The sequence below is a fragment of the Phalacrocorax carbo genome, chromosome 28 (genome assembly GCF_963921805.1).
Source record: "Phalacrocorax carbo chromosome 28, bPhaCar2.1, whole genome shotgun sequence".
NCBI lineage: Eukaryota > Metazoa > Chordata > Aves > Suliformes > Phalacrocoracidae > Phalacrocorax > Phalacrocorax carbo.
In genome coordinates, this window is record NC_087540.1 from 1,679,659 (window position 1) to 1,703,688 (window position 24,030).

The 24,030-nt window shown below is 59.8% G+C and overlaps 4 protein-coding genes across 9 annotated transcripts; all 4 read left to right on the plus strand.

Moving 5' to 3' along the window:
• Nucleotides 1-133: 133 nt before the first annotated feature.
• LOC135318120 (CD48 antigen-like) lies at nt 134-3,192 on the plus strand. Of its 4 annotated transcripts, none has more exons than XM_064474970.1 (4): nt 134-352; nt 884-1,186; nt 1,267-1,530; nt 1,805-3,192. In XM_064474970.1, exons 1-4 carry the CDS (start codon nt 301-303, stop codon nt 1,888-1,890), a joined length of 705 nt encoding a protein of 234 aa, XP_064331040.1. In that variant the 5' UTR covers nt 134-300; the 3' UTR covers nt 1,891-3,192. The 4 variants fall into 4 exon arrangements, with proteins under 4 accessions (XP_064331040.1, XP_064331041.1, XP_064331039.1 ...); XM_064474971.1 differs by having other exon boundaries at nt 135-352; nt 881-1,186; nt 1,833-3,192; XM_064474969.1 differs by having other exon boundaries at nt 136-352; nt 881-1,186; nt 1,805-3,191.
• Nucleotides 3,193-4,790: 1,598 nt separating this feature from the next.
• Nucleotides 4,791-8,810, plus strand: LOC135317972 (uncharacterized). Its single transcript, XM_064474711.1, is given in 12 exon segments — nt 4,791-4,878; nt 5,395-5,601; nt 5,604-5,636; nt 5,639-5,718; nt 5,781-5,792; nt 6,081-6,108; nt 6,111-6,513; nt 7,051-7,188; nt 7,580-7,700; nt 7,825-7,877; nt 8,358-8,574; nt 8,754-8,810. Coding segments are annotated over 12 exon segments (1,437 nt in total).
• Nucleotides 8,811-11,990: 3,180 nt separating this feature from the next.
• On the plus strand, nt 11,991-19,975 carry LOC135318070 (SLAM family member 7-like). 3 transcript variants are annotated; one of them, XM_064474897.1, is made up of 9 exons: nt 11,994-12,188; nt 14,286-14,579; nt 14,669-14,935; nt 15,125-15,151; nt 15,866-15,967; nt 16,165-16,209; nt 17,704-17,756; nt 18,114-18,224; nt 18,456-19,975. In XM_064474897.1, the coding sequence occupies exons 1-9, from the start codon at nt 12,137-12,139 to the stop codon at nt 18,492-18,494; spliced, it is 990 nt and encodes a 329-aa protein (XP_064330967.1). In that variant the 5' UTR covers nt 11,994-12,136; the 3' UTR covers nt 18,495-19,975. The 3 variants fall into 3 exon arrangements, with proteins under 3 accessions (XP_064330969.1, XP_064330967.1, XP_064330968.1); XM_064474898.1 differs by lacking the exon at nt 15,125-15,151 and having other exon boundaries at nt 12,004-12,188; XM_064474899.1 differs by lacking the exons at nt 17,704-17,756; nt 18,114-18,224; nt 18,456-19,975 and adding an exon at nt 16,448-16,979 and having other exon boundaries at nt 11,991-12,188.
• Nucleotides 19,976-20,291: 316 nt separating this feature from the next.
• On the plus strand, nt 20,292-23,684 carry LOC135318071 (uncharacterized). The gene is made up of 7 exons (XM_064474901.1): nt 20,292-20,450; nt 21,424-21,630; nt 21,794-21,895; nt 22,445-22,483; nt 22,589-22,650; nt 22,828-22,926; nt 23,071-23,684. Exons 1-7 carry the CDS (start codon nt 20,390-20,392, stop codon nt 23,128-23,130), a joined length of 630 nt encoding a protein of 209 aa, XP_064330971.1. The 5' UTR covers nt 20,292-20,389; the 3' UTR covers nt 23,131-23,684.
• Nucleotides 23,685-24,030: the final 346 nt, after the last annotated feature.

A 24,030-nucleotide genomic window follows, 5' to 3' on the forward strand; every position in this document is an offset into this window, starting at 1 on the left:
GTGCGGTGTCCCCAGTGGGGCTCGGGGCTGCTGCCTGTCCTTGCGGGCTGCTCATGCGTGCCAGTGGCGAATCGAACCAAAAAGCGGGGTTTCTGCGTGACCCGGGTGGATGATTTATTTCAGAAAGAGAAGGAGGAACTGTGCTGGATTCTAGCTACTTCCCAGTACCGCTGTCTTTTTCTGCTGAGGCTTTCGCAGCCCCGGGCGGTGGCGGGGGCTACAGGCTTCGGGATATCCTTGGTGAGCAGCTTCCTGGCGAGTTTTTCTAGAGCGGGGTTTGAGGGCAAGCGTAGGTACAAGATGGCGGCGTGTCTTACAGCGGCGTTCCTCTTCCTCCTCTTCATCGTGCAAGGTACGGCGGTGGGTTCCTGCGGGGTGAGAGCGCTGGGGTGGGGGGGAGACGGCTTTGGGGACGGTGGGGGACTTTGGGGACGTGACCGTGGGTAAAGCCTCCCCGTCCCCGCTCTCTCCCCCGGCTTCCTCCATACCGGTGCCGCGTGTGACCCACTGGCTCCCTTTCAGGGGAGCCCCCGGCATCGCCGCCTGCACGCTGGGGGTGAGGGACTGCTCTGGGTGAGCCTGGAAGGTGGAGGGGACCCCAAAAATGAAAGCAAAGGGAAAAAAAAATTCACTGGGGATCTGTGTGGTCCTGTGCTCAGGGTGGGGAGGCAGAAATCTGGCGATAAGCTTTAGGGTGGGTCCCTGCAATATGCCTCCAACGCCAAGAGAGGGCAAAGCTGTTGGGAATTAGTGGACAAACGGGTTATTTGCATTTTCTACGAGTCTGGGATGAATCGAGATCCCCAGACGTGAACGAGCCCTGGGGAACCGGATGCGCTGTGTCCGTCTGGCCAAGCAGCATCGGTCTGTCCTCCCTCAGCAGCCCAGGTGCAGAGCATCCCGTCATCGGAGGCGGTTGGGGCCGTTGGTGGGGTGGCATATCTCAGTCCCAGGCTGCAAACCCACATGCCCTACAACCGAATCCACTGGCGTCGCAACAACACTGTACGGATCGCCACCTGGAGTAAGGAGAGCAACAGCACCAGCGAGGAACGCATGGCACTCTTCCCTAATGGAACACTAAAAATCAGCGATCTGCAGAAAAACGACAGCAACGTGTACCAGGTGTACCAGGAGGGCAGCAAGGGCCAAGAGGACATTGAAAACATCTTCCTGACGGTGTATGGTGAGCTGGGAGGACAGGAGGGTTGTCCCAGTGCCCCGCAGTGGGACAGGGAGGATGTGACATCCCGCTGCCTCTTGCAGAGCTGGTCCCAAAGCCCACTGTGAATGCCAAAGTGATCAGGGGTGACGCGACGCACTGCGAAGCCACCCTGGAGTGCTCGGTGGAGCTCGAAGGGGTGACCTACGAGTGGATCCCACCCACCAAGCTCCCGCTGGAGGGTGTGCGTTCCTCTAAGCCACGTGTGTCCTTCAACCCCTTGATGGAAACCTACATCTGCAGAGTCAGCAACCCTGTTTCCTCCAACAACGCTTCGCTGACCTACAAGCACCCCTGCTCCTGGACAGGTACTGCCCACGGTGTGCGCAGGACATGACAAGAGTCGGGTGGGATGGCCTTGGCTTTGGAGGGTCCCCGGAGCAGCGGTGGTGACCCTGAAGGCCAACGGGTCCCTGCAAGGCCGGAGGTGGCCCATGGGTCAGGGTGGTGGGTCCCTGTTCCCCCTGCACTGTGGGCTGGTGGGTGGCAGGACCCCACCTTGGGGGGGGGTTGGGGGGTCTCCTGGCAGGGCCGGGCAGCCCACAGCCCTCCCCATTGGCCGGGGTCTCCCTCTGCCTCCAGGTGAGTCCTCCGTTGCTTCATCCCGCAGAGCTGTCAGTGTGCTGCTGGCTCTGGGACACCTCCTCTTCCTCCTCACTCTAGCTTAAGGGCACTCTGCGGTTGACATATCTCCTCGCCTCATCTCCACCCCCACCCCACGGGACCAGTGGCTGGATGAGCTCCCCAAATCAGCTGGATGCAGAAACACGCAGTTACTCAAGAGAAGCATTGCAACCCGCGCCCTTTACACTGGCATCCATCCCGCTTCATCCACAGGCGCCTGCGTCCTCCCGGGCCAGGCTCTGCCCGCTCGGCCGCGGCTCCGCTTCGGCTTGCCTCCTCACCGGTTCTGCTTTGCTTCTGTCAGAGGTTATGTTTTTCAGAACTGAACAAAATGGTCACGAAGCCTGTTGCAACAGTGTTTCGAAAGCACTAGAAGTCGAAATTGCTGAATGAATGGTTAACTGCTTGGAAATCCTCCTCTTCCCAACCCTGAGATCTGTGGGGAGACCCAACCTGAGCCTGTGGACGTAGAATCACAGAATGCCCTGACCTGGAAGGGACCCACAGGGACCATCGAGCCCAGCTCCCGGCCCTGCACAGGACACCCCAAATTCACACCGTGGCTCTGAGGGCCGTGTCCAAGGGCTTCTGGAACATCGCCAGGCTGGTGCCGTGATGCCTCCCTGGGGAGCCTGTGCCAGGGCTCCACCACCCGCTGGGGGAAGAGCCTTTCCCTAATGCCCAGCCTAACCCTCCCCTGGCCCATCTCCCTGCCGTTCCCTCGGGCCCTGGCGTTGGGCACCAGAGAGCAGAGACCAGCCCTGCCCCTCCTCCTGCCCTCGGGAGGGGGCTGCAGAGCGCCATGAGGCTGCCCTCGGCCCCCTCTGCTCCAGCTGAACAAACCCAGGGTCTCCAGCCGCTCCTCGTACGGTTTCCCCTCTGAACCCTTCCCCAGCCCCGTGGCCTCCTCGGGACACTCTCCAGTACCTTTATACATATCTATATCTATCTAGATCTCTATATATAGAGCTATAGATCTATAGAGCTGGGGAGTCCTTGGCCATCGCCTGCTGTTGGTGATGCCCTTTACGGGGCTTATGAACCGTGTGACTGCGGGACAGCGCATGACATGTTCAGCCTGAAACCAGTGACACCAGCACGGCTGCAGCTGGCTGCTGCCCAGCTCCAGGTCTGGAGCATCTCGAGGGGGCAGAGCTAACGTGGCACCTTCGGTTTTCTCTCCAAGGGAGGGGTTGGTGGGATGAGTATTGTCTTTGCCTTTACAAACCTCTTACTGTATATATTAAGTTATAACAATATACATAACCTCAAACCCCACATTTTTAGCTGCCTGTTCTGCATTCTCCTCTGGGCTGTGGTCGGCCGCAGCGGGTGCTTGGGGACCACGGGGGTGATGGAGGGAGCCGTGTTCCCCCCAACATTGCTGGGGACAGGTGCCCTTCCACAGCTGACCCCCATGTGAGGAGACAGCTCTAGATGGGACACGGGGCCCATCGGGAGGGGAGGATGCGCTTGTGAGTGATGGAGACGGTCCCTCAGGCTGCAAGGAGGGATGGGGACACGGCTCAGGGCCACCGCAGCCCTGGGACGCTGCTGTTCCTGCTGGGTCTGGCAAACCAGCTCAAGAAGGAGGACTGGGCTCTACCCTCCATAAAACCCAAGAGGCACCCCCTTCCAGAGCCACCTTTAAGCAAAGACTCCTAAGGCCATCAAAAGGTCAACAGGGACCTCGCCAGCTCATCTGAAAAATCAGTAACGAGCATGAGTCGCTCCAGCTCCTGTGTCTAATGAGCAGCTCGGGGTAATTCCTGCTGTGTGGCTGATGGTTTTAGCACCAACGTATATTTTTGCAGAAATCCCCCTCCCCCTTGGAAATATTTGCTTGGGTCTTGGTCCATTCCCATATGGAGGTTTGGGGCTCTTCTGCCTCTGACTAAATCCAGGATGACTGCTGAGCACCAGCATCATCGTAAAACCTCCTGTGATGAATAAATACAGAACCTGGTGCCGTGCCTCAGTCATCTTTCCAACCAGGAGCCTTCAGCCTGAGCGGATGGGGAAAGTAAAGGCATTTAGGATCATTATTTTTGGTTAAAGGAGTTTTTTTCTGTGACCGCCTCTATGATTTTCATGCCCTCAGGTGCTTCCTAGAAGGATTTTTTCCTTCATAGTTTTGCTTGTAAATTAATTTTTCCCGTTTCTCCTGGCCGGTGGCAGCCCAGCCTGGGGCACGCTGCTGTGGTAGCGCCCCGTGGGTGATATCGGGGGTTTATGGCTTTCCTGGACCAGTTTGTGGTCAGTGGTCATCTCCGTGCCGCCACAGCCTGGACCCAAGCGTGGGGCACCTCATCTGTGGCGAGGGGAGGGTTGGGGACCATCCCACTGCCCTGCCTGGGGGACCGACCTGGGGAGCCCATCCACTGGAGACCTCCTTCCTTCTTTTTCTCATCCAGATGCTTTCCAAGTGGGAACCAGGGTGGTTTAGTGTGGTTTTAGGCTTTTTATCCTTAGAAATAATTTATTGACAACAAATCTCATGGAGGTCTCGGAGCTTGGCTCCACTGAAAAGCAGTGGGATGTAAGTTCACCCTTTGTTTCCTTGTGGCACTTGAATTCAGTTTAAAACAACAGAGGAATTTCTGCTTCATGCTGCCGCTTCTGCTCTCCTCCGAAAAGCAGAAAAATCAATGAAAACTTGAAGAAAGCAATAGGAAAAAACCCTTCTCCCATTGTAAAGCTGCATGGGCCGAGCACCAAACAAGGCGAATAATTAATTCCACTAAAACCAGAAAAACAACCAAGCTTTTCCCGCCGCTTTCCAGCAGCAGAACAGTGTTCCAGAGGCGAGCAAGGTTCTCCCTGTGCTCCCCATCCCCGGCTCTCCGCTGGGCGCGGGAGGCTGCGGTCCCTGCTCCGTCCCCACCCGGGGTGGGGGGACACCCCCAGGAGGGGGGGGGACCGTCCCCATCCCCGAGCACTCGCTATGGGGATGGTGTTGAACAGGAGCAAACTGAAGTCCAGATCACCAACCTGGGCGCTCAGCCTGCGAGCGAGGATTGGGTTTTTCCTCGGCGAGTTTTTCAAGACCCCCCCATACTCCTCCTCGCTGTAGCTCCCATGCAGCCCAAAGCAGGGGTATGGGTTAATCCCAGGATATTTGGGGTTTTCCTGCACCAGCGGGCATCGTGGCCGCGAGTGCCGCTGCACGGAGGCTCTTTGGGCGAGCTTCGTGCTGGGTTCCAGCGCCGTAGCGCCGGGCCGGAGCCGCAGCGGTGGGGATGCTGCCCGCCTCCGCCCCTGCCGCGCCAGCGGGGTTTGAAGGCTCCGTACGGCCCCGTGGCAGGGTGATGCGTTTCTGGTACAAACTATCCATCGATGCTCTGCTTCCTTCTGCAATTCTCTCGGGCTGTTTCTGGTGAAGCGTTCAGCAGCACGGCTGCAGGCTTGGGCCAAGAGCCACCGAGCGTCGCTTCCCTCTGGACTGCCCCGGCTTCTCCAGGCTGGTGCCACCGCTGCCAGCATCCTCCCGCCAGGCTCCGAGCCCCCCGCGCCTCCCTGCCTGCCTCAGCCCTCTGCTCTCCTCCCAGGCGCGGGCCGCGGGGTGAGGGAGGGGGTGTCGGGCACCCTGGGGAGGGCGATGCTATTGCGGATCCCCCCCGAGCTCCAGGACCTCGCCCCGCGCTCCGGGGTGGCCGCGTGGAAGCGGGACACGGAGGACCCGCAGAAGAAGCTCGTCCTGCTCAAGCACTTGGATGGCAACTACACCAACCAAACGGAGGGAGGGACTCGCGTCCACAGTTGGACTTCTCCCTGGAGACCCGGCACACCCGCCGCAGGACAGGCAGCTCTGCCAGTCCATCGTCAGCAAGCGGCCAGAGGAGGGAGCCTGGAGATGCAGCTGGAGGTGTCTGGTGAGACACGCTCTTTTGGGAGGATCGTGCCGGATACTCCCAACCTCTCGCAGTGCTGAGAGCAGGTCTGGGAGGTGGGTGGTTGCCAGGGCGGGTGGAAGATGCCCACCCTCACGTTGAGGTGCTGCAGTGACTCCAGGACCCTCTTCCAGCCACATCTGGGTACCCCCCAGAGCCTTTGGGTGTGTGCAGACCATGTCCCCCTCTAATGCCCTTTGCAGTGGGTCTGGGGCCAGAGTGGTTCCTCTCCATCTCCCGGGGATTTTGGAGAGGCCAGCAAGATTTCCCGGGCAGGGGCCGACACAAGGTTTGCATCCTTCCCCAGACGCAAACCTTTGCCTCCTCCATCCCTCTCTCCAAAGCCCGTGTCTGATCCCAGCACCCGGATCCTTGCTGGGCGCCGGCCAACGGCAGCTGCACCATCACCATCACCCTCAGCTGCGTGTCGGAGCAAGGGGACAACGTCTCCTACAGCTGGGGCAGCTGGGACACCAGCACCATGGGGGTCTGCTCCAGCAACAGCGGCCTCCTGCACCTCTCCTACCCCCTGCAGACCCAAGCATCACCGGAGCCCGCGATGGTCAGCAGCCAGGTCGCTGCCTTCAACTCCTCTGAGTGCAGCGAGGAGCAAGGGGGTAAGTCCCCAGTTACTGACCTGGCTCTCTCCACCCTCCTGATCCAGCTCTTGCTTTGCTGGGGGATTTTTTTAGGCTGCTTTAGGCAGCCTCAGAGGAGCCTTTTGGAAAAAAAACCAAGTGGCTGCTGTCACCTGTTCAGGGTGGCTGAGTCCTTCTTGTAAAAGCCAGCCGCAGGGCCACGGGTCCCACCTGCCTTCCCGGCCGCCGCACTCATGCCCCAGTGCGCGAGTTTCATTTTAAATGCATGAGACTGATACGCTGGGTGGTTTGGGGAGGGTAAAAACCCCGGTGACAACTTCCCCTTCGGAGGATCTCAGGGCAAAAGTCATGCTCTCTCTCACCAGGATGTCCTAGCACTCCCTCGTGACGCGGGGGACTTTCATGGGAGCCGGGTGGCTGCCCCTTTCCCCGGGGCCCGGAGGCAAAGTCACACGTCTGCTGGGGCTCTCACAGGGACCTGTGCTGAGAAAATACCTCTGTGGGAAAAACGATCGGGACCTTTGCTTAGGAAGGGGCAATGTTGAAATGAGATGTTGAAAGGGGTGTTTCTGGTGCCGCGTTTCCTGTTCTACTAACATTGTCAGCCCAAAATGAGGTGACGAGATCAAGAAGGGTTCTGCTCAGCTTGGGGTGACCCTGGGCCCCAGGGCCAGCGGCTGACGCCCTCCCCTCTCTGCCCCCCCATCCCAGGCAGGGCCGGGCTGAGGATGGAGCATCTCGTGCTGATGGTCGTGGTGCCCACGGCCACAGCGGCGATGCTCACCGGGGTCTTCACGGCCGCCCATTTGGCCGTGGCCGTGAGTGGGCGCCGCGAGGGAGGGCTGCTGGGGTGGTTGGTGGTCCATGGGTGGGGTGAGCCTTGAAGGGGGGGGACAGAAGCAGCCCCCAGCCAGCCCCAGTGAATGGACCGAGGAGCTGATCCTTGTGGACACCTTTTCTTGGGAGTACCCTGGCCCTTGGGAAGGAGCAAGAGGTGTTCCTCTTGAAGCACAGGGTAGAAGGCAAGAAGAAAACCAGCTTGAAGAAAAAATACGATAATAATAATAAAAAAGAAATGTACCTGCAGGTGATAGCCAACACTTCACCTGGGTGATGGGCTTCTGAGATGGTATTGCACGGTCTCAGGGGGACCTGAACGATCCCAGCCCACATTTGAGAGAGCATCACCTCCCCGAGTGCCCCAGATGGGTGCCGCCCCCCCCCCCCCCCCATTCTCTGTGTAGTGAAAAATTTGGAAAGCTGACCTTCGGTGGCCAGAAATCCCCTGACCCCGGCCGGGCAGCTGCAGCGATAGGGATGCAGCTGGGTCCAGCCGGCGGGCACTGTACCGGGGATGGATCCAGGGTGGGCTCACCCTCGCCGTGCCTTGGGGCACAGGAGCAGGATGCAGCTCTCAGAGTGCCGGGGCCCCCCTCGGCCCGTGCTCCCCTCAGGGGTCCGAGACATGCTTATCCCCCCCTCCCCGCAGCCGGTGAGGAGCTCGCAGTGTGCACCATCTCCTCCCAAGTGCGGTGGGTGGAGGTGAGCACGACCCCAGCCAGCCTCGGAAAAATGCTCCTCTAGCGATGGAAATGCTCCTCTAGCGACAGGACCCTGAGCGCTGCAGCCGGGGCGGGGGGGAGCACAAGCACGACCCTGCCGGGGTTTCTTTGTGGGGTGGGTCCTCGGACAGCAGCAGCGTGGCTTTGGGCAGCCGTGAAGGGAGCAGCACCCAAAACCCTGGGTCATTGCTGCTCTGCAGCACCCTCTGTGACGGGCTTTAGCCACCGGGTATCAACACAGCCCCAGAACTGGTGGGGGAGAGGGTGAGACTGTGGCTGGGGGGTGTGGGGGGGCCGTGGGCTCCCCGGCATCACTCATCCCTGCCGTTCCAGGAGTCAGCCTGGCCAGCATTAAGCTGGGAATTGCTGGGGATAAGGTTGGGTGCTGCAGCTTCCCCAGCCGCCAGGGTCCCAGGGTGGCTTTGGGGACAGACTGTGTGTTTTTCCCCCCCTCCCCAAGCCCTGCTCAGCGCAACCTGGGGAGGAAATGGTGGGTCCATGTAGGGTGGAGGGAGGGTGGCGAGCTGCCTGCTGCTGCTCATCCTTTGCTCTCCGTGAAGAAGCAGAAAGGGGTCCCTGCTGCAGAGCACCCTTCTTGCACCACCATCTCCACTGCAGCCACCAGCTTGACCCCCCGGACACAGCCCCCCCACCCCCAGCAGAGCCCCATGCTCCCTGTGCATCCCCAAAACAGAGCCGCCCACCCCGCGGGGCCACCCACCCCTTGCGCAGGTAAAGGTGGCCACCCCCTGCCCCAGTCCTCGCCCCGGCCAGGCATTGCCATGGGGCAACCCACGGCCCCCGACCCAGCTCAGGCACCTCGCTGACCCCTTTGCTTCCCTGCTCTTTGCTGCAGAGCCCCAACGAGGAGCCCACGGCCGTTGATGCCAGTGTGATGCTGCCCATGGGCTGAGCCTCTCCAGGCAGCGGGCAGCAGCCCAGCCCAGCCGCCCCCTCGGCTCGCCAGGCAGCGACATCCATGGTCTTGGCTGGAGAAAACGCCGCTCGTCCCTGGGGAAGCGAGGAAAAACCTTCCAGCGTGTGCCAATCCCTGCTACAGCTGAGCTGGGGCCGCAACGATGGCCGCGAAGGTGAGGGAGGGCAGATCAAAGAGCAGGGCTGAAGCAAGGCAAGAAATCTTCCTGGGCTGTGGCTAAGGGCGGCCAGCAAGATGCTGAAGCACCGGGAGAGGGTGGAGGGGCTCTGGATATTACCCTGCAGCCGGGCACGAGTGAGGGAGAGAGAACCGGTGCCTCGGAGGGGAAGGGTCAGCCCATTGGTGCAGCACCGGCAAGCGTGGAGGAGCTGGTTTGCGCCCCAACCTCATCGCTGCCCCACGGGTTTTCACCCTACGGCCTCATCCTGTGGCCCCAGCTTCACTAGAGGGAGCCCCCGGCTCGTGGCAGCAGGTGACACCAGTGACACACAGTGAAGGGGGTTCGACGGCAGCGGGGAAAAATCAGCAGCTTTTCCCTGCACGGGGGGCACCGGGGAAGCCGCCGCGTCCCACCACCCTTTTCCATCCCCATCCTTTTCCACTGATGACTACAGGAACGGGCGAGGATCTTCCTGGTGGACTATTTAAAGTGGAATTTCTGGCTGAGAGGGGGAGGCAGCCCCTGCCTGTGGCCTGGCCACCCCCTCCCCACAGCAGCTCTTGACTTCCCTGTAGAAATACCCAGCGTGGGGATGCTGGAGGTGGCCTGGAGGAGGGATCAGGGCTCTAAACCCTTCCAACCCCTCCCCAGTCCGAGATATGTTATAATCCCAACATAACCCAGGCTGTACAGCGGGTCTGATCTTGCGTGCCACTGGTAAGGGAACAGAAAATAAATTTATAGTAAAGCCTTTTGGAAAAGTTTGCTGGAAGAGTGTGTCAGGGGCTGGATCAGGCTTTGGAGGGGAAGAGAAATCAGTGTTTTTGCACCTCCCTAGCTTCCTTATTTCATTACTAAAGAAAATCAGCTGAGCTGCTTCCTTGGAAAAGTCTGCCTGCAAAGCAACCACTTCCCCCATGAGCAGGGACAGGTCCAGGAAAGGGCAAGGTCATGCTCGCCCTTGTGCCTCTAAAATTGTGTAAAAGCCCCTAATTCTGTGCCTGGCACTTGGTGCGGGAGGGAGCTCGGTGCTACCCGTGCTGGTCCCGGCAGAACGACGGGGCACCCTGAGACGTGCCTCCCCCGCGTGCATCCAAAGGTCGCAGCCCACCCCACGGCTGCGAGGGGACAGCAGATGCTCAATACGGGGAAAAGTTTGCCTAAAAATGCTAATATTGCCCTTGCAGAGGAGCGCTGAGCCATGACACCGCAAAGCCCCCCCCTCCAGCTTCCAGGTGACGGTTGGAGGGGGCAAAGGGGGTTCCAAGGAGGGGCTTAACCCCAGGGCATGTCTTTGTGCCTCTCGTCTTACCCCGCTGCCAGGGTGTTGTGAAAGAGAGGAGCTGGTTTTAGTTCAGCAATTTTAGTGCCTTGGTGTTGAGCAACGATGCCAGTCCCTGTGCTAACGTATCCCACCACCCAGCCCCCCGCAGCACAGCACTGGGGCAGCGCTGAGGGGCGACGGCAGCCCCCCTCCCTCACTGGGGTAGGGGAACCAGGGTTATTTTAAAGCCCAACATCCCCAGCTGATCCAGCACACTTCCCCCACCTGAATTTCAGTATGACACCGATGTCATGCTACTTCCCAGAATAATCCGAATTAGGGAAGCGTCTGCTTCCCTGCAGTTGTTATTCAGCTGTCCCGTCGAGTCTGGGGAGGGGTGGAGATCTCAGCATCCCTTATGAAGGGTGTCCCAGTGACATCAGTCCACGGGCAGCAGCGTGCTCCTGAGCGCTGACCCGCAATGATCTCAATACCCCTGTCTTAGGGCTGACTCAACACATATTGACCAAAATACCCTGTCTTAGGAGCTGGGACACTCGTCACACACACAGCGTGATCGTGGAATCACAGAATCCCAGACTGGTGGGGGTTGGAAGGGACCTCTGGCGATCACCCTGTCCCACCCCCAGCTGAGCAGGGGCACAGGGCCGCGTCCAGGCGGGGGGTGAATGTCTCCAGGGAAGGGACCCCACAGCCTCTCTGGGCAGCCTGTGCCCCTGCTCTGGCACCCGCACAGGGAAGGGGTTTGTCCTCATGTTCAGGTGGAGCTTCCCGTGTTCCAATATAGTCTCATTGCCCCTTGTCCTCTCATTGAAAAGAGTCCAGTCCCATTCTATTGACACCCACCCTTTAAATATTTATAGGCACTGATGAGATCCCCCCTCAGCCTTCTCTTCTCCAGGCTGAACAGACCCAGGTCTCTCAGCGTTTCCTCACAAGGGAGATGCTCCAGCCCCTGACCATCTCCGTAGAATCATTATGTTAGGAATATTAGGAAAACTAGAAATATTAGGAAAAATGTCTTCCCTGCCAGAGGGGTCAGGCCCTGGCACAGGCTGCCCAGAGAGGGGGGGGAGTCACCGTCCCTGGGGGTATTTAAAAGATGTGGGACTTCAGGGCATGGTTTAGGAGACATGGTGGTGTTGGGTTGGTGGTTGGACTGGAGGATCTTAGAGGTCTTTCCCAACCTTAATGATTCTATGATTGAGGTTGGAAAAGACCTCTGGGACCATCAGGTCCAACCCCCACCCCAACACCCCCAGGCCTCCTAAACCATGTCCCCAAGTACCATGTCTACATGGTTTCTGAACCCCCCCAGGGATGGTGACTCCCCCACCTCTCGGGGCAGCCTGTGCCAAGGCCTGACCCCTCTGGCAGGGAAGGCATTTTCCCTCATCTCCAACCTAAACCTCCCCTGACGCAGCTTGAGGCCGTTCCCTCTCGTCCTGTCCCTGGTGACTTGGGAGCAGAGACCAGCCCCCCCCTCACTCCAGCCCCTCTCAGGCAGCTGCAGAGAGCGAGAAGGGCTCCCCTCAGCCCCCCCTTCTCCAGGCTAAACCCCCCCAGCCCCCTCAGCCGCTCCTCCGATGATGCTCTTTGTCCTGGCTGCCACACTCATCTTTACCTAGAAACAGAGTTTTTCGTTGAGTTTTAATTACGCATGTGAGATTTTCGCCTTTTTCATATCCTGCCTTGTACCAGGCCCAGTGGCACCAGCCATTGGGTAGAGCACGGCGTTGTCTCCACCCTTTCAACCACAAAGGGGAATAGCTACATGAATACAAGCGCTTGCGCCTTGCTACCCAAAAGCGTAGCAGATGTTGGTTACAGAGAGCCCCTCTCCAGCACCGCAGGTCAATGGACGTGTTTCAGTGCCTGCTGCTCACCCTCCTCCTCCTCCACCAAGCGAGTAAGTGCAAGGTGCTCCTTTTCCCTTGGCGGTGGAAGGGAAGGAGCCCATGGGGGGGCTCCAGGTAGTTTTAGGGACTGCCGGGAGTGCGGGAACGGGGGTGGCATGTGTGGGACCAGCGGTGCCAGGTGCAGCTCTGTGGGGATGGCGTTTATCTTAAGGACGTTGGGCAAAATGGGGTGAAAGATGGTCAGCATGGCTCGGTGCTGGCCCCTCCCTCTCGTGTAGTCCCCCTCTGCTACTGAGTGAATGCATCAGGTCTCAGCCCCGGTCCAGTCTCCATCCAGCTGCTGCCAGATGTGCGCTGCCCGCCGAGTTTGCTGTTCCTCTCCGCTTTCAGGGTCTGTTCCCTCGCATGTTGCCGCTGAGTTTTCCACGCTCCCATGGTTTTGTTTGGGGTATTTAGGGCTGTTTTGAACAGGAGACACTTTCTGCCTCTTTTCAGGCAAGGGGAAATGGGCCTCTCGCCACAGCCTCAAGGAGTTGTTTTTAGGCCGGATGAGCATCCCTATCTGCTATTCTAGCAGAGTTTCCGTCTTCAGGTTTATCTCACCAACCAGCCTCTCCTTCCATGAGGTCGGAGGTGCCTGTTCTCAACGTCCTGGAGGCGTCACCATGGGATCAGGCGGGGGGGACCAGAAATGCAGAGCCCCAGGGAGAGTCTGCCTCCCCGCTGAGCCAGGATCGGTTCCCTTTTCAGGAACTGGAGAGAAAACCTCCATGCCCAGCCCAGACTGGGCAGCAGTGATTTTTAAAATAGGAAGCAGCCAAAATAAAAGGGAAATATCTTCCTCCTCCCCAGAAGAGTGGAGAAGCAGCTGCACACTTGGGGAAGAGGCCATCCATTTTCTTGCCTTGCTCATGTAGGTGAGCGTGGCCTTTCAGTTTAGTGATGAAAAAGAACTTGCCTGACTTTTCTGAGCTATTGCAAACTCCTTGTACTTTCATTTTCCACCTCAAGACTCTGTCCCTTGCACCCCATTTGCATGTGAGAAGCAGTGTGGGTGTCCCATAGCTGCAGGGGAACCTGGCGCTGCTTGTTTCACAAGCCCTTGGGGGATGCAAAAGCACGGGTCCTACTGAGGGAGCTCAGCCCAGAGCCTTATAAGCGATTAGTTTATTTAAAATAAAAAGGAATCCCCTAATTCCTGCAATCACCCCGCAACAGAGCTCAGTGCTTTCTGCATCCAGCGCCGGTGATCCGGCGTGCATCCTCGTCCCCAGGGGTGCCCCAGAGGGTCCGGGTGAGCCGGTGGCGTGTGCTCGCAGCCCAGGAAACCTATCATCTCCTGGGCTGCATGAAGAAAAGCGTGGTTGAGCGGGGGGGATTCTGCCCCTCTGCTCCGCTCTCCTGAGACCGCCCCCCCGGGGCACTGCATCCAGCTCTGGGGTCCGTGGGACAGGACAGATGCAGACCTGTTGGAGTGGGTCCAGGGGAGGCCACAAAGATGATCCGAGGGCTGGAGCCCCTCTGCTGCGAGGATGGGCTGAGAGGGTTGGGGTTGATCGGCCTGAAGAAGAAAAAGCCGTGGGAAGACCTTATTGTGGCCTTCCAGTGCTTGTAAGAAAGGGATGGACTTTCTGGCAGGGCCTGTAGCGATAGGACAAGGGGTGATGGTTTTAAACTAAAAGAGGGGAGATTCAGCCTAGGTATAAGGAAGAAATGTTTTATGCTGAGGGTGGTGAGACACTGGCCCAGGTTGCCCCGAGGGGCGGTCGATGCCCCATCCCTGGAGACATCCAAGGCCAGGCTGGACGGGGCTCTGAGCGACCCGATCGAGTTGAAGATGTCCCTGCTCATGGCGGGGGGCTGGGCTAGGTGACCTCTAAAGGTCCCTTCCCACCCAAACCATTCTGTGATCCTATGACTCTACTGGCAGCTGAACGGAGGAACTGAGCGCGATAGCACTGGGGGGGCTGGCCCCTATAGATCAGCCTGTCCGTGGCATCACGCTGCGTGATCGCAGGGGGCCGAGGCTCTTCTTTCAGCCAAGGCCCCTTCCCCAAGCCCTCCTGCCTTCTCCACCAGCCAGCCCCCACGCTCGCTGTGCCTCCTCTCCGTGGGCACGCTGCCTTCAGCTCGGCTTCTCTCCCCAGCGTGCTCCAGTGACGGGGAAGAGATGATCAGGGCTGTGGGCATGTCCGTCACCTTCTCCCTCCCGAACCTGCATGAAGGACCTGTAGCCTGGAGCTTTCAGAATGAAATCATACTGATCATTAAACTCGGCAATCCTCCTGAAGTCTCGTATTTTGATGGCAACTACAAGACGCGCTTGGCTTTCCCCAATAACGGCAACGCCTTCACCATCTTCCAGCTGAGGACGAATGACTCCGGTACCTACACCGCACAGATCAAAACCCGAAAAATCACCTTCACCCTACACGTGTACAGTAGGTGATTTTAGTGTCGGCGGGGTTTTTTTACGCTTTGGGCTAAATGGGTGGTCGGGGATTTCCTGATAGCCCCCCGCTTCCCACAGGGCAACTGACGGTGCCGACGGTGACCTGCGTGGGGCAGAACTGCTCGGCCGACAGCTGCCACTACACCCTGCACTGCACCATGCCGGGCTCCAGCTCCGGCAACATCTCCTACAGCTGGAGCCAGGGGGGTTTGCCGTGGAACGAGGGGCCCACAGTGCTGGTGGAGGAGCCACGCCTGGCCAAGCTGCCGCCGCTCACATGCATGGCGCGAAATCCTGTCAGCAGCAGCAACGCCACTGTCATCTCGCCCGCTGTCCTCTGCGCAGGTAACAGCCGCGGGAAGATGGGTGGGTGGGTGGTGGGGACGGGCCGGATCCTGCGCCCAGTGGCTCCAGCTTTTCCCTGAGCTGTGCCTCGCCGTGCAAAGAGAGAAATACAGACCCCCCCCCCACCCCCAGCAGAAGCACTTACCTCTCTCCCTGTTCTCTCCCTTGCCGCGCCGCCTGTGCCGCCAGAAAACACAACCCACCCTCCCACCGTCGGTGAGCTGCCCAACTGCCCGTCCATGTCCGGCCTCGCTCTTAAATGTCTGAGTGTGCCCGAGCTAGCTAGCAGCGTCTGGCCGCCCCGGACCCCCGTGCCTGGGGAGGGGGGAGATGGGGAGCCTGAGGCCGGCACCGTCCATCTCCTCCCAGCACAGCTCATGGGGGATGTCCGGGCTTTCCAGGCGGTGCTCTTAGTGTCCATGTGCTGTCTTTGTCACCTGGGGAGTCTGGGGAGGGGAGGCGGGTCCTCCATTCCTAGCTTGTCCCCCAAAAAGTCCCACCTTGGGATGGGGGCATCAAATCCATACGTGCAATGGAGAGGCAGAGCCAAGGAGTGGCTGGAGGTGGGAGCGTGCCCCCCCCCCCCCGCACTCCCGCTGCCCATAGCCCACGTGGGGTCCCCCCCGCTGCACCTCCCCAGAAGCCACCCGCGAGGTCCCCGGAGTGCACAGGGACATCAGCGGGGGCGGCCGCGGAGGGGCTGGGACGGGAGCCTCCCAGCCGCTGCTTTGTCTGCAAAGCCACTCGTCCTCGTGTAGCGTGTCGCCTCCTTTCCGTGTCGGACTGTGTTATCGTGAACTAAGGGTCCCTGCGGAGCGGGAAGGGCTCGGCGGGGTGTTGAAGCAGAGACGTGCTCGGAACGGGGCTCTGATGCCGGGAAAAGGCAGATATGTTTTGGGATGTTGCTACCAGACCTTCTTCTCTTTCAAGGCACCTACTCCAGCAGCTTTCTTGGAATCATTATGGGACTGGGGCTTGGCGCTCTCGTGCTTTCAGCACTCATTCTCGTCGTGATCTACTATAAACACAAAGGTGAGCTGCTTCCCCTGGGGGTAACCATCCCTGCGGACCTGGCAAGCAGGAGACGGCCCCTGAGAGGGGAGGACGCAGCCGGCCCTGGTGCCCGGGCGCCCGGGGTGGGGGGCTGTGGCAGCCACAGCTGAGGATGCTGCGCGGCGTCTGATCCAGTTGCCGCTGCTGACAAGAGCCCTGTGTCACTTCTCCCCCAGGCAGGAGGATCTGCCATTTGACTGCAGCTGAGGCTACAGACACAGGTAGGACTTTGGGGCTCCCCCAGGCATTTCCTTCCCTCGCCCTTTTTCCCAGGGGGAATAGCCTGGTCACATTTAAGATCAGGAGGGAAATCATCCAGCGCCGTGGCTTGGTACCACGTGTACCCCGGCTTGCGGGAGTCCAGGGCCTCCCCGCGCCCGTGCCCTGCATGCACGGAGACAAGGAAAAGGGCACGATCCCAGGTGATGTCGCAGTGGCTGAAGTCGTGCTTTCCCCCAGTCTTTGGCTGGAAACCTTCGTGCCAGCCCACCAAGAAGGAGCCAGCAGCGTAACCGTGAGATCATCAAAGCAAGAGGGATTTGGGGGAAAAGATAAGAGCCGGCAAGAAATAACTGAGGGTGGAGCAGAGACGAGCAACGAGGGGTCGTGTGTGCCCCGCAGCCAGAAACAACGCGCCTGCAGCGCCGCACGCAGCTTGAGCAGCCGCTGCCTGAAAGAGCCGCTGCCTGAAGCAGCCGCTGCCTGGCTTCCCCGGCTCCTGCGGGCAGAGGTCAGCGGCTCCTGGGAGAGGTGGAGCGGCACCCTTGGCATCGCTTCGGGATCACCTCCGCCACACTCAGGGGTTCAGGGTGAGAGTCCGGACAAGAAACCTGGTGAAAGAACAGCCCAGTGGACCAGTTCCCATCTCCTCTCCCTGACGTTCAGGGACATTTTACGATGCCCTTCACTGCTACAACTGAGCCAATCCCCAGCACAGACCTCGGTGCATATTTTACTGTTTTTATAAACTGAAATAAAGCTGACGCGAATAGGAGAGTTCCTGCCTTGTGTCTTGCATTTGTGTGTGCCCCAGCGGGATGTCGGGGCACGGCGAGCACCAGGACCACGGGCTCCTCCTGGCCGATAATTTGGATCCAGCTCTTCCATTGGGAACCATGGGCAAAACCTCTCCCCGAAGCGCTCCTCTCTGCACGGGCTGAAGCCTGCATGGCTGTTCTTCTGCGGGGCTGGCAGCAGTGCTTCAAATAAGAGGCACTGAAATTTTGACCCAAAAACGGGATTCTGAAGGATTTAAACCCTCTCTCTCCCCGTATGTTCAATGAGCCAAAGAACAAGTTGACACTAACACTTGCAATGGTGGCAACGTATGAAGGAGAGACAAATGCATATCGCCCTCCGAAAGCAGCCAGGGATCTTGTATTTAAATCAAACCCCATATTTTTCACTAGCAAGTCCCTTCGACCGCTGTTCTTTGAGCTGGACGCCAGCGCCCCGCTCCTGCGGCAGGAGGGACGGTGGGATGAGAAGTGACGCTCACCTCGACCCAGGCCCACAGCAAACACCTCCAGCAGCTCCGAGGGGCTGCCGGGTGCTGCAGCTCCTGCACGGCCAGGCTTTCACCTGAGCTTGGCACTCTTTAAGCTGGGATTCCCTCCGACCCTCGGCGAGGAGCATCCCAGCGGCACCGCGGGTCATGCAAGGGGATCCTCCGCAGCCCGCTGCCTCGCTGACCCCCCACGTTTTTCCCCTTGCAGAGGCTGGAGCAGAATACACGACTGTCTATGCCCAAGTCGGCCCTTCCCAGCAGGTGAGTTTGTGCAGGCTCATCCCCAGGTACGTGGCTGGACCGGGCTGCGCAGCCGGGGGGGCCCTGCACGGGATGGGGGTGGCCTGGGGGCCACGTGGCGGGGCCGGGGAAGAATGATGGCAGCTGGACAACCCCAGGGTTTTTCTGTTAGATCCTCCTGGGAAGCTGAAGGGGGATGCGCCAGCGCCGGGGCTTGCCCAAGAGCAGCCAGCACGGCCGCCTGCCCCCACTCCCCAGTGCATCACTGGGGTCTCTGTCCCCAGCCCCGCCAACCCTGGCTTCTTTGGCTCACCCAGGCTTTGAGATCCCTTTGCCAGCTCCGAGCCTGGGAAACACTTTTTAAAACCTTTTCCCCAGATGCACCTGCAGAGTTCCTCTCGGGCGCAGCAAGAGAGCCCGAAGCAGATGCCGACCCCCGATTTGGAGGCCAGCAAAACCATCTATTTGACTGTCAAGGCTACGGGCCAGGTGAGTTGGTGATCATGGCCATCTCCCCTGGAGAGGCTCCAGTGCCAAGCAAGGAGATGGGGCAAGACCCCAGGGCGAGAGATGTAACCCCTGGCACAAGGGACATGGACAGACGGGTCCTCACTGGGCTTTCTTGGGGTCCAGAGCTTCAAGCCAAGCCTCTTCCCCTCTTTCTGGGAGGGATCGGCTCCGATGAGCCCAACCAAAGCTTTTGCCCCTTTGCAATTGCAGACGGATGATGAGAAGATGAGCAACGGCATGCAGAGGTGATGGGAGCGGGATGAGAAGAGCCTCTGCTCGTCAGCCAGCAAGCCAGACCCTGCAGCACAGCCCAGGAATGGATCCGGTGCATCCACGAGCCTGCTCTGAGCACGGTGCTCCCCTCTGCCCGGCCCCGGCCTGTCGGGCTGCAGCAATTCGCTTCCCTTCCCACTGCTGCTGCTTCCGATTAACCTGTTGGCAGAGGTCCCCAGCCATCCACGTGAGGATGTAAGTGCCCCCTAAGCGCAGGCTCGTCTGGCGCGGGAGCTCTGCCCCTGTTTTGGCATCCACATGGAGTTTGGGCTCCTTTTCCCACACCTTCGCGACCGGACCCAGGAACACGGAGCAAAACTGTGGCTGCAAACCCACAGAACTGTGGTGCAAGGACATGAACGGATGCTCCTGGGATTCACCCTGCAGCACCTCTTGGTGCAGAGCCTCAGGACGAGAGGATGGGAAAACCTCTTAAATCCTTTAAAAATTTGTTTTCTTTTTCTATTCTTTAAAAGCACAGAAGTACTCAGCAAATACTTTGGCTGCTTCATTTGTTAGCTAACCCAAGAGAAACCAAACGCTTTGTGGTAGAAAGCTGAATAAGGAAACACATGTGCCTTTGACCAGGTGCACACACCCAGGCTGCTGTGGTTTCCGTACCAGCTGCTTCCCCAGCGCTTGCTGCTCCTGGGCCTGCCGGGGACCTTCCAAACCTCACAGTACCCCGGTACTGTGCTCAGCACCGCTTTGTGCCGCCAGCGAGCTGCTTGCCGTCCTCCGAGATGCTGCGGGGCTGTGCCGGGGTCCAGGGACAGGACGTGGGCCAGGCTTGGAAGAAAACAGGACAAGGAATGGGGTTGGCGCCATTCTGCTCCACTCCTTTGATCTGTTTGTCTATGTGAGATTTTATTCTTGGATTAAACACTTGTATGAGAAGTGCTGTGTTTCCGGAGTTAGGCGGCCTCCTGGCAGAGCTTTAGGGCGGGGAGCAGCTCTCCGAGCGATGCAGGGATGCTGCATGGCTGCATCCCAGCGGGACGCGTGTCCTGCAGCAGGGTCTGCGTGGGTTCACCCCGAGCTGGGACTTACAGGGACCTGGGTGCCCAGCGAGCAGGGCGCAGGGCGCGTCCCCACCCTCCCCCTCCCCAAACCCACCCGGAGCTGGCAACTGAGCAAAACATGCACGTTGGCATCAATTTTCCGGTGCCAATGGACAGACAGATGCCGCCCGCGCTGGGAAGCCTCTTCCTGTGCGTGCCGCTTCCCCCTGCTCTTTGTCTTGTCTGTGTGGAGAGTAAATTATTCAGGGATGAAGACGGAGATTTCTTTGAAGTGCCTGGCACAGGAGAGCCCTCTAGGAGCTGCTGGAATAAAAATGCAAGACTCATCTGAGCTCAATTTCTGCCTGCATATTATTTTAGGTGAAAACAGTCCATTATGGACGAGCCTGTGGAGTAATTTGTTTGTTCTTTGCATTTTCACAGTGTGTGACAAGCTTGTTTTTGAGTTCTTCAAATTCATGCTGATCAATTAAAAATATATCTCGGTGGGTCATGCATTTTAGCAAGGGATTTGTCCGTGTGGCACAAAAACTGTCCTCGTAATTCCAATCCCCAGCCTGGACAGGGTTTAAAACAGCAGTGGTGGCACCAGGGACTGGCCCGAAGGGAGCCGGGGCAGTGCTGGAGCATCACCTCCTCCTTCGCCCGTGCTGACGGCTGATGGGGCCCATCCCATACCCGGGGCACAGCTCCAAAAATGACCCCCTCAGGACAGTTTCTGGCCATTAATCACCCGATTTCAGTGGCAACACCTTTGAGGTCACAGGAAGCCGTTGGCTGGGCAGAAAGGGGAAGGAAGCCATTGCAAGAGGGGTAGCGGCGGTGGAAGGCTTGGCGGGGCAGAGGAGGATGGAGCCGAGAGGCGTCGGGTTGGGGTGGCTCTGCGTCGCCGTGCTTTGCTCTGGAGCTGGTGAGTGGGGCTGGAGGGGCGGCGTGGGGTCCAGGGGCTCCCTCTGTCATGGTGCTGGAGGGAGGAGGAAGAGGCAACGGGAAGGCAGCTCTCAGAGGAAGAGTAGCTCTCACCCAGGTGAAAGGGAAATGGAAAAGTTTTCGCTTAAAAGTTGCCTTCTGGGGGGATCCTTTGCGGCAGGGATGCTCTCCTGGCCATTTCGTGGCAGGAGGGGCTCAGGCCGCCTGCTTTATTGCTTGGCTTGTGCTGGCTCATGTACGGGGAGAGGGTTGGGGATTCCTGGGCTCTCCCAGCACCGAGCTGTGCCGCAAACCAGCACCCTGGGTTCCCCCGCTCCTGCCCAGCCCTTAGCTGGCCATGCAGCGGGGATGCTCGCTGGCCGCCCGGCCCTTTTCACGACTGGTTTGTTCGGGGACCCAGTTTCACCACGGCAGAGGCCTCTCGGTGATGGCACCGCTGCCGGTTGCCCAATCTCCGGCAGCTCCGCGGGGGCCCCGTCAGCGCGACGCCACCCAGCAGCGTGCGGCTGTGCGCGGCTCCCAGCAAGCCCTCGGCTTGGGCTTCCCGGCACCCACCGCGGCACCGCTGCCATTAGCACTTTCTTCGTTAGCGGGGGTTTGTCTCGGCAGAGAGGTGCCGGGGGGGGCGGGTGTGAAATCGGCCGCTCGCCACCGCGGCAGGATGTGGGACGGCAGCACCCGCCGTTCCACTGCCACCCACCAGCCCGCTCAGATGAGGGGCCCCCTCCCCAGCCTCACACCTCCGTCCCAAGTCACCTGAGGCCGGAGGGACGTGGGTTAGCCGGTTCTTGCTCCTTCCTCGCCTTTCCCTAAGCCGCCGTGCGGGCTGAGCTCCCGGTGCAGGACCACGGTGGGGCTGGTGCGGCTCCCAGCTCTGCAGCTCCGTTCCTGATCCGTGGGGGCAGCTCAAATTTGGGGAGGCTTTAATGTGAATTAATGATCCTCGGTGCCAGCTCTCAACGTCAAAGAAGAGGAGCAGGGACATCAAAGCCCCACGCAGCGCGACGATGCCCTGCAGCCCACGGGAGACCCCCCCTCAACCACCAGGGGTATGGGCAAGCTGACAACGTGGTCGACGGTCACCCCAACCCCTCCTTTGGCCGAGGACCCCGCCACCACCCCCATGCTGACACGAGCGGGCGCCGCGGGGAACAAAACCCGTGAGTCCCATGGAGAAAGGAAGAGACGTGGCTTGGGGATGTGCCACCATCCTTGGAGGGTCCTGCATCCCCCCCAGAGACCCCCTGGTGCCTGGAACACCCCCCCCACCCCCACTGCCACCTTTGCTGGTAGCACACCCACATGTCCTATCTCTTCCCACAGAAAATGCATCGGCTGTTCCCATCAGGTACTGGTCCCCTGTCATTTTTGTGGTGGTTGCCCTGCTCGTGCTCTTCCTCACCTACCGGTGGAACAGGACAGAGGGTGAGCTCCCCCCCGGGGCACCTGCATCTCCCCGCTTCGCTCAGCCACATGTTGGCTTAGCAGAAGAAGGTGACAGCCATCTCGCAGCCCACATCCTCAGAGAGCTGTGAAGCGCTGCAAAAATTCAGTTATTCAGAACCACTCCAGGGGAGGGTGGTTCAGCTTCATGCTGGGGGTCAGGGGGCGGGGGGGGATTAGGGGCAGGATTGGGCCCTCACGCGAGCCACAGGCTGTCCCCAGAAACCACAGCTTAGCCCCATGGTGAGGGTTCCCCCTTGCTCACATCTGGCTTTAAAAATCCAGATGTTTAACCCATAACCCCCTTTTCTGCACAATTTTGCATCTTCCAGTGCCAGCTCTGCCCTTTTCCCCCGGGGTTTCTCCTCTCCTTTAACACAAACCTCGAGCTCGAAAAGTTTTCTCTCCTGCAAAGCCAAACCCAAAGCTCATCCCCCACCACTGCCCCTTTTCCCAGGAGGGTCTTGCTGGGCTTTTTCAAAGCCCATTTGGCCCCACTCTTGTAACGCCTGTGTCTGCCCCGGCCCGCAGGGAGCCAGGACCAAGCCACCTCCACCAGCAGCTCCTCAGGTGAGATGTGGTCAGCCGGAGCCCTGCAAGGCCAGGGCATCCCCTTATCCCATCGCTGACCCGGTCCCTGTGCTGTGAGTCACATCCCGGCTGGTTGCGTTGCAGATTTGGGAGCCCTGGACCACCTCCCTATCCAGGACACCACCCCGATAATCCCCACTCCCCAGGTAAGCCCCGCTGATGGGGACCCTCTTGCCAGCAACGGGACCTGGGGGGGGCCCAGAGCTGCTTTTTGGCCCCTGCATGACTTTGGGCAAGCCCCAGCCCGTGCCTCAGTTTCCCCATCCACTGCAGCTGTGGGGAGGCAGGTGATGAGGATGCTCAGTACAGCTCCTCTCTCGCAGGAGGGGAGCAAGGGGCTGAAGAAACCCCCAGACCTGGAACACACCGAAACCACCTTCTGCGAGCCGGACCCCCCCCCACCCCAGCTGCTGCCACCACAGGTATTTCACCCCAACGCACTGAGCCCCAGTGCCTGGGCTGGGGGCTGCCAGCTGAGCCCCGGCCCCTCCAGCACATGCGGGTTCCTGGGGGGGTTCTGTAGCTCCCCCCACCCCACCCCAGCACCTGATTTTGCTTCTTCCCAGCCTGACACCCCCACAGCTGCCGGTGGTCCCAGCTGCTCCGGGGAGCCCGGTGCCAACTGAGGGCTCCCAGGGGAGCCCAGTGGCTTCCAGACACCCCCAGGAAGCACAAGACCACCCTCGAGCGGCAGCGCGGGGGGACGGAGCCGTGACGCCGCTCCCAGCCGGGGGCCACGAGCATCATGTGCCACCTTGGCCCTTCCTATGGATGCTCGAGCGTGTGGCCAGATCCCGGTGGGAACGGAGACCTGCGTGGGACAGGGACCCACGTGGGACGTGGCCGTGCATGTGCCGTTACCGCCGTGCCCCGTGTGCAAGGACAGGGGCTCGGGGCGAGCCAATAAAGCAGGGTTTCACCCCAGAACCCCTAGACTTTCACTGCCAGGGCAGGCAGCACCCCTTGCTCAGCCCAGCCGTCACTTTTTCCCCCGTCTTGGAACACAACAGAGGCATCTGGCAGCCGGAAGGGCAGGGGAAGAAGGTTCTTATGCTGCTTGGTTATTTATGGAGGGGAAAAAAAACAAACCACATAGAACTGAAATAACCAACCCCCACCCACTCCTGTGGGGCCAACTTGTTGTCAGATGACTGTTGCTCATCACAGGGCAAAGATGGGGCGAGGACGGGAAATAACCACCCCAAGGAACCCCAGTGCCCCTGCGGGTAACGTACCCAGGGATGTGAGGAGCCTGGGGGAGCCCTGAGCCCCAGCACGGCTTGGCGGGGGGGGCCGCAAGACACCCCCCACCCCCCCAATCCCTCTGAACATACACTGCAGGCAGCCAGCTCCTGTCCCCGCTGCTGGGGATGGGGCTGCAGTTGCACTGACCCGCCTCAGTTTCCCCCACCCCGGCTCTGCTTCCCCCACCTACAGCAAACCTCCTCCCGCAAGGTGCACGGAGCGGGTCACGGCATCGGGGGGGGGTCGGCAGGGCTGAGCGCGGGGGAGAAAAAGCGCGAGAG